This window comes from Tachypleus tridentatus, chromosome 1, assembly GCF_004210375.1.
Source record: "Tachypleus tridentatus isolate NWPU-2018 chromosome 1, ASM421037v1, whole genome shotgun sequence".
In the NCBI taxonomy this organism is placed as follows: Eukaryota; Metazoa; Arthropoda; class Merostomata; order Xiphosura; family Limulidae; genus Tachypleus; species Tachypleus tridentatus.
This window is the reverse complement of record NC_134825.1, coordinates 102,260,071-102,268,804: the sequence shown is the minus strand read 5'-3', so window position 1 is coordinate 102,268,804 and position 8,734 is coordinate 102,260,071. Positions and strand designations below refer to the sequence as shown.

General features: G+C 34.5%; 1 protein-coding gene across 2 annotated transcripts; it reads right to left on the bottom strand.

The window, feature by feature from the left end:
- Positions 1-573: 573 nt before the first annotated feature.
- LOC143253095 (uncharacterized) lies at positions 574-6,861 on the bottom strand. 2 transcript variants are annotated; one of them, XM_076506378.1, is made up of 3 exons: positions 6,719-6,861; positions 2,970-3,201; positions 574-1,288 (listed from the first exon to the last, which is right to left on the bottom strand). In XM_076506378.1, exons 1-3 carry the CDS (start codon positions 6,746-6,748, stop codon positions 1,203-1,205), a joined length of 348 nt encoding a protein of 115 aa, XP_076362493.1. In that variant the 5' UTR covers positions 6,749-6,861; the 3' UTR covers positions 574-1,202. The 2 variants fall into 2 exon arrangements, with proteins under 2 accessions (XP_076362493.1, XP_076362584.1); XM_076506469.1 differs by having other exon boundaries at positions 574-930.
- Between the last annotated feature and the right edge of the window lie 1,873 nt (positions 6,862-8,734).

Genomic DNA, 8,734 nt, shown 5'->3' with positions numbered 1-8,734 from the left:
CTCGTTACCTTAAGGTTTATTACACAATTATCACAATTCTTTATCATATTAACTGGTTCTGTATTTATTCGTTAATTTATTTTTCTTACCAAAACGTGAATTTTAGCAAATAAAATAAATCGTAATATCTTCTCTGGTTTATTGCTAGTACTATAGCATGCCAGTTTTACATAAATAAACAGCTATGTTACTACTGATAACTAAAGGACTATATAATTATATTTTCTACGATAAGCTACATGTTTTGTTACTACTGATAACTAAAGGACTATATATTTTTACATTTTACGATATATCACTTTTACCTCGACTATCTGATTTTATTTGACGTCATTATAACTTCACAGTTCTCCCTCTTCTCTATAATTTGCGTTTTTTTTAAAAGTACGAAATATACAATTAGAACTTTTCCTATGTTCATCAACAAATTATTTAACTTTACAGGAAGGCGTAAGTTGTATTTTAGTCTGAAATTTATGTATGAATAGAATGATTGAACTTAACAACAGTTATAAAGTAGTTGTTTACTTGAAACAAAACAATGAAACAAAACTCGTTGTTTAAATTTTCCTCAATACTTTTAATTGACATGATCAGACAATGGAAGTTTACTTGTTGTTTGATGGGTTACAGAAAATAATTAAACAGAATGTTTGTTAGACTTCTAAAACAACGATCAAACAACACCTGTGAAAGCTTTACCATAACATATCTTATTCTCATCGACATATCATAACCTTCATCTTCGCCTGAGAAATAAGTTTTAAACAGTCACTTGTAATTGATTTTACAAACTTTGTAATTCTATAAACTGGCATTAAACGTATCACAGACTGAATCAAATAAAACATCGAAGTCCACTGGGGCCAAGAAAAGACATTCGTTTTGCCTAAAGGTTTTTCTCTTCAGCTTTGTTACCTGAATCCAATTCTGTGATTAAAAAAAAACACCTTTTCTTACTATAGAAATAAACTAGGTTTGGTTTAATTGAAATTAAGGAGACTCTTGAAACTGTGTTCTTTTGTTTGTATTAGATCGAACACATAAATAAAACGATTTATTGTAACACGCCCTCTGCACAAAGTAAGAGACGAATTTGGTCATTTTTAAGTCTCGGAAACTTTGTTGTCGTAAGGACTTGATACCAAAACCAAGCCAGGTAACAGTTCTTTCATGAAAACACAGGGAATAGATATGTCTTGTTAACCGCAAACAAACCACAGGCTTAAAAGAATAGTAAATAACGGCTTCCAAACACAGCATCCCAAGGAGTTAGCTCCTCCAGATCCTGAAGGAGAAAAAAAAATTTGACCGAATTGGAAACAAAACCTGTAGTTGTGAGTAGTTTCCGTTAGTATCAAAATAACTCAGCGTTAGTACATTACCAGGTTCCTGCTTTTATATGGAAGTTGTGAATATATATAAAGTGGAATTCGAGTGACTTTACGTTTTGTTCTGCTGTAAGTTGAGAATGGAATGAAAACTCAAGGGGGTTGGTGAAAGGATACTAATACAGGTTAAATTTTACCGGATATATGTAGTTTACACCAAGATATAATGGAATATATGTACACCGATAAAGGAGGATGGCTGTGATACGCTAGTGTTAACAATAAGTAAATTATATTCATCTATCAGCTAACTGTTGATGTAAGAACTACTACATATATGAACCTTAACCCTACTGAGGCTTGTATTGATGTAGTAGTTAACTATTCAGGTAAGAAATACTCTGTATACAAATCTTAACCCAACTAAAGTTTATATTAATTTATTAGCCAACTGTTGAAGTAAGAACTACTCTCCATATCAACCATAACCCTACTAAGGCTTGCATTCATTTATTATTTAACCGTTCAGGTCACAAATACTCTACATCTCAACCTTAACCCTACTAAGGCTTGTAGTAGTTTACTAGTTAACTGTTCAGTTGATAATACTCTGTATCACAACCTTAACCCTACTAAGACTTGTATTAATTTATTATTTAACCAATCAGGTAACAAATACTCTATCTCAACCTTAACCCTACTAAGGCTTGTATTAATTTATTAGTTAACCGTTCAGGTAATAATACCCTGTATCACAACCTTTACCCTACCAAGGCTTGTATTCATTTATTAGTTAATCGTTCAGGTAGTAAATACTCTGTATCTGAACTTTAACCCTACTAAGGCTTGTATTCATTTATTAGTTAATCGATCAGGTAGTAAATACTCTGTATCTGAACTTTAACCCTACTAAGGCTTGTATTAGTTAACCGTTCAGGTAATAAATACTCTGTATATTATTCTTAAATCTACAAAGACTTGTATTCACTTATTAATTAACATTTCAGGTAATAAATACTCTGTATTTGAACCTTACTCTACTAAGGCTTGTATTAATTTATTAGTTTAACCGTTCAGGTAATAAATACTGTGTATCTCAACCTTAGCCCTACTAAGGCTTGTATTAATCGTTCAGGTAACAAATACTCTGTATCACAACATTACCCTACTAAGGCTTGTATTAATTTATTAGTTAACCGTTCAGGTAATAAATACTCTGTATCTCAACCTTAACCCTACTAAGGCTTGTATTAATTTATTAGTTAACCGTTCAGGAAACAAATACTTCGTATTTCTACCTTAACCCTAAAAGCTTGTTTTAACAAATACTCTGCACATCAACCTTAACCCTTCTAAGGCTTGTTTTAATTTGTTAGTTATCCGTTTTAGTAATAATACTCTGTATCACAACCTTAAACGTACTAAGGCTTGTATTCATTTATTAGTTAACCGTTCAGGTAACAAATTCTCTGCATCTCAACCTTAACCCTACTAAGGCTTGTATTAATTTATTAGTTTACCGTTCAGGAAACAAATACTCTATATCACAACCTTAACCCTATTAAGTGTTTTTTCGTTGAATTTTTTTCTGAACTTATTTAATGTTCGAAACCCTGCTGTAAGTTCTATATTACTCACTCCTGCCTTCTTTTGTGGGGGATTGTAACCCTGAGCTCTGCTGGTTAGCTCCTATTACAGTTTCCACGTGAACTGTGTTTACAGTCTTGACGAACGTTGCTGTACAGTTAAGCCTCATTTCTCCGTTATGAAAGTGATTTTCTTGAACAGTGAAGTGAACACCCAGAACGGCTGACTTTGTACCATTCGAATGATCCATCAGTGGATATAGTGTCACATACACGAGTGACACCTATTGGAAAGAAAATTCGTCACTTTAGGCATCATAAAACAATCCGTTGACTATTTACCATTTATTCTGTGGATTTCAGCGTTGAATATTCCATATTACCTATTATGATTTGATAACCTGCCATATTACTAGATATCTTTCGATAACTTAACATGTTGCTAAAAGAACTGTTGACAACGAATAAGGACCACTAGGTTTATAACCTTTTCCACCAGGGGCGCCATAAGGTTTGAACAAATTAAAGAGCAATTCATAATAAAGAAGAAATATTCTTACGGTCCACAAAATAAACGTGAAGTACTGTATGAAAACAGCTAGAGAATTGTTAAAGATAAAGGTGATGTACTGCATGAAAACAGCTAGAGAATGGTTAAAGATAAAGGTGATGTACTGTATGAAAACAGCTAGAGAATGGTTAAAGATAAAGGTGATGTACTGTATGAAAACAGCTAGAGAATGGTTAAAGATAAACAAGACGTAGTGCAGGAAAACAGCTAGAGAATAGAGAATGATTAAAGATAAACATGATGTTCTGTAAGAAAACAGCCAGAGAATGTTTAAAGATAAGCGTGGTGTACTGCAGAAGGCAACTAGAGAATAGAGAATGTTTAAAGATAAACGTGGTGTACTGTAAGAAAACAGCCAGAGAATGATTAAAGATAAACGTGGTGTACTGTAAGAAAACAGCGAGAGAATAGAGAATGATTAAAGAAAAACGTGGTGTACTGTAGAAAGCAACTAGAGAATAGAGAATGATTAAAGATAAACGTGGTGTACTGTAGAAAGCAACTAGAGAAAAGAGAATGATTAAAGATAAACTACGTTCATAACAAAAACAGCTACATCTAACCAAATACGACACAACTTTGTTCATAACAAAACAGTTACATATAACCAAGTGCGACACAACTTTGTTCACAACAAATTAGCAGTTCTTGGTATATTTATGGACGGCCAATACGATATAAAACATTATTAAATTAACCTCATGGAGGTCAAGTTTTGTAATGTGTCACAACTTCCTGTGATTACGTACATTAAATTTAACTATTTAGTCTCTAGGGGGATTAGCTAGAGGGGTTATGATATAGACAAACAGTATAGACTACATAATTTAAGGTGAGATTTAAGTAGTTTCAACAATATCGAGTTTGATTTGACATCTTATCTTTACGTATTCGAAATAACTAGAAAATTAAATCTATTCAAGTTTCTTTGTATTAACGATTTGTTTACAGCAATATTTTGGTATTTATTATGATAAGAATGTCATTTCTCAAGTTTTTTTTTTTATATCACCGAAATCTCTGAAGCACTATAACCTTCCCTTGTATTTATTATCATTAACATATAGCACGTCAATTTATTCTATTATTTTCCAGCTAAGGACGGGCCTCAGATTAGTGGACAAAAATCAAGTTATCATGTGGCCGAATCTGTCACTGCAAATTGTACGACTCCGCTATGTAAAGAAGTTCCCACATTGCAATGGTTTCTCAATGAAGAACAGGTAACTTTAGATGTAAACTATGTTGGTATCTAATAATTAAATGGTTTGCCTTAATTAAAATGGTAAAAACACTTAAGGTGGACCTTCACTTGACCTAGTTAGTGTCTGTCAAAGATCAATGAAGAGACTTGGTTCATAGGTTAGTGCTTTGAAAACAGTAGAAATTAAACAATGCTGTATATAGTTGAAGTCTGGAATAAAACATTTAGTGTTTATTTAAGAAAATCAACAGTATTAATTTAAATAAACCGAACATGGTTTCTATAAGTAGTTTATTTGTATCCAGACACCACACAGGCTAGCAGAGTACTGTCCACGGCGGGCAACAGAACACCGTCTTTTAGCGATCGATTTACTTTAACTTACCACTGATTTTACCGAAGGACTTTTTATCACTAAAAGGAAGAACATTAATTCTTAATAAAATTATCAAAAGTAGTATGTAACAGAGTGCAGATATTAGAACATCCTAAAACTGAAATCTTCATACAATTTCTTTAGAGGAATGCTCGCTGGGTAAACAGAAACACCTTATTTTTCGAATAGGATGGATTGAATCTTATATCTCTGAATGATAAACTTATCTTAGCTTTGACCGAAATTTAGCAAAAAAACAACAACAAATGTACCATAAATAATATTTGCTATTTCGAGCAAACGTTAAACAAGTCAGCTTGGTCGTATTATAATTAAAGCTGTTTTTAAACGATCATATCAGTGTTTTGGTTTCCTTATAGTTTTTTTAATGGATCACGCAAAACCACGAGGGTTATTTCATAGCTCTATTCTAACATGATGGTACAGTGTGAATATAGGAAGAACTATTTTAAACTACAGTGGAACCCCTGTAAGCGGCCATTCAATCACAGTTCCTCTAATCAGGCCAGTTTGTCTCAGTCTTTAGAGGGGTTCCACTGTATTCTCTTAAGGCACTTTCTAATGAACCTTTATTGTCTACTAAATAGAACCGGACATTTTTTGTTATGGTTGACACATAATATGTACACAAACAAAGAAACAGAGAAATATTAGGTTAATCTTGCAGTTAAATGGCGAATCGATGATTGGCTGTTGTTTACAACACAATTTAAACATACTGAAAGTTAGGCATGTTGGTTTTACGACTATTGGAATTTGTACTTGTATAAGAATAATTACAACAACAGTTCCATGTTAATAATAACTAATATAAATTATCATTATCATAGGTATTATAAACAGTTATTGGTATGAGATACAAATAATAGAAATATTTCGCAGTTTAAATCAATTAAAATGACGATGGTCTAGAATAGCCTAAGTCACGAATTAGACTAGAACATCCCGAAGTATGTAGTCTTATAACACTAAATATGAATTTTAATTTTAACAGAATTACAAATAAATAGATATTGTTACATAACAAAATCATATAATTTAGGTATGAAATCCTTCCTTATTGATTTTACATTATGTAAGCGTAACAGTTATCTATGGCAGCGTGATGAACGTTTCTTCGTATCTTTAGTGTGTTAAAATCTTACAAACTAATTTGGTTGTTTTGATGAACAAACTATTATCTATCTGTCCATCCACTCATCTCTCACTCCTATCTCCCTCTATCATCTGTTCCTGTACAATAGCATTTAAAATTCGATGCATTTGTAAAATTGTCTTTTGTTCTTAAAATTATAATCTTTTCAAATGGTTTAACTGTAGAACAATCCAGCCTTCACCAAAATTATTACACTATTGGCATAGTTGCTATTACCCTGTATGTATAAATACCACGCTGTTGGCACAGTTCTATTAGTCCCTCGCTGGTACAGCGGTAAGTCTACAGATTTACAACCCTAAAACCAGGCATTAGATTCCACTCGGTGGACTCAACAGACAACCCAATGTGGCTTTGCTATAAGAAACACACACACACAGTTGTATTTACAAAATAACTCATGTAAACAACTAACGACTTATTGTACATAATTCTAAAACTGAAACTGTTTCAAACATACAGTAAATAAATACCTTACAGTACAGGATGGAATAAAAATACATAGAGTGTATTCTTCTGATCAACTGGAAACGATTTTCTGAACTTAACACACTTCAACATTTTTACTGTGTTATTTTCAGTGATGCAACGAATCAAACTTATTTATACCTTTACAAAAATCACCATAATACAATTTACATTTCACGCCATCTGCTGGCAACATTTCCATCATTCTTATTCAATATTTCAAATTTATTGCTTTTATCAACAGATTCACTTATATTAACACTAATTAAATTTCCAGGTTATGCTAAAATAAAAGTTTTCCCCTCAATAATGTGCGTAGTTTAATTAATATTTTGTGATAAAGGTAAAATCGTAATATTGTTTTGAACATTTCTTCTAGTTTGTCCTATATAAACTTTTTCACATTCACGTGGTATTTTATTTATACTATTTGTTTGTTTGTTTTCTCAATTTCGCGCAAAGCCACTCGAGGGCTATCTGCGCCAGACCTTCCTAATTTAGCAGTGTAAGACTATGGGGAAGGCAGCTACCACCAATTCTTGGACTACTATTATAACGCCCCTACGGCTGAAAAAGCGAGCATGTTTGATGCGAACCCGCGACCCTCAGATTGCGAGTCGCACGCCTTAACCCCACCTGGCCATGTCGGGACTTATTTATACTAAATTTTATCTGCAGTTAAGTCAATAATTTGGCTACCTGTTTTTATCAATTTAAGTATTTACCAAATTTCTTCATTATTTAACAACATAAATCAGGTTTTTATTTATTTTGTTTAACAAGTGGTTTTAACTCTGGAAACTTCCCCTTGCCCCCTGTTGCTTGACCCCTGTTGCCCCTGTTGCTAAATTTCCACCCATTGCTTGCCCCCGTTGCTAGGGAAATTTCCACCCCTGCTTGCCCCCATTGTTAGGGAAATTTCCCCCACTTTTTGACTCCCCGTTGGGGTCAAAGTGTCCCTAGCAACGAGGGGTAAACAGTGTCGGAAATGCCTTTAGCAACGGAGGGGTAAGCAGTGTTGGAAATGTCGTTACATTGCTAGGGACATTTCAAACACTGCTTACACCTCGTTGCTAGAAACATTTCACACACTGCTTATACCCCGTTGCTAGGGACATATTCACCATAGTTTACTTTCGTTGCTAGGGGCATTTCCAACACTGCTTATCCACCCGTTGCTAGAGAAATTTCCAACACTGCATATTTCCCGTTGCTAGGGACATTTCCGACACTGCTTACAATTCTTTGTCAGGGATATTTACAACACTGCTTACTTCCCGTTGCTTGGGACGTTTTCGACAGTGCTTACTTCCCGTTGCTTGGGACGTTTCCGACACTGCTTACCCCCCGTTGCTATGGACATTTCCGACACTGTGTACGCCCCTTTTCTAGGGACATTTCCAACACTGCTAACTCCCGTTGATAGAGTCATTTCAAACACTGCATACCTCCTTGTTGTTAGGGACATTTTCACCATAGTTTACCCCCGTTGCTAGGGACATTTCCAACAATGCTTACACCGGTTGCTAGTTACATTTCCAACACTGCTTACATCCTGTTGCTAGGGGCATTTCCAATACTGCTAACCTTCCGTTGCTAGGGACCTTTCCAACACTGCTCCCCCGTTGCTAGGGACATTTCCAACACTGCTAACTTCCGTTGATAGGGGCATTTCCAACACTGCTAACTTCCGTTGATAGGGGCATTTCCAAAACTGCTTATTACTCTTTGAGAGGGAGATTTTCAACACTGCTTACCCACGTTACTAGGGTCATTTCCAACACTGCTTACCCTCCATTGCTAGGGATATTTCCAACACTGCTTACCCCCTTCCCAAGGACATTTCCAACACTGTTTATTCTTTTTCCTATGAACATTTCCAACACTACTTATGCCCCTTTGCTGGGGACATTTTCAACACTGCTTACTCTTGTTGCTATGGATATTTTCAACACTGCTTACCCACTTGTTGCTAGGGACATTTTCAACACTGCTTACCCACCTGTTGCTAGGGACATTTC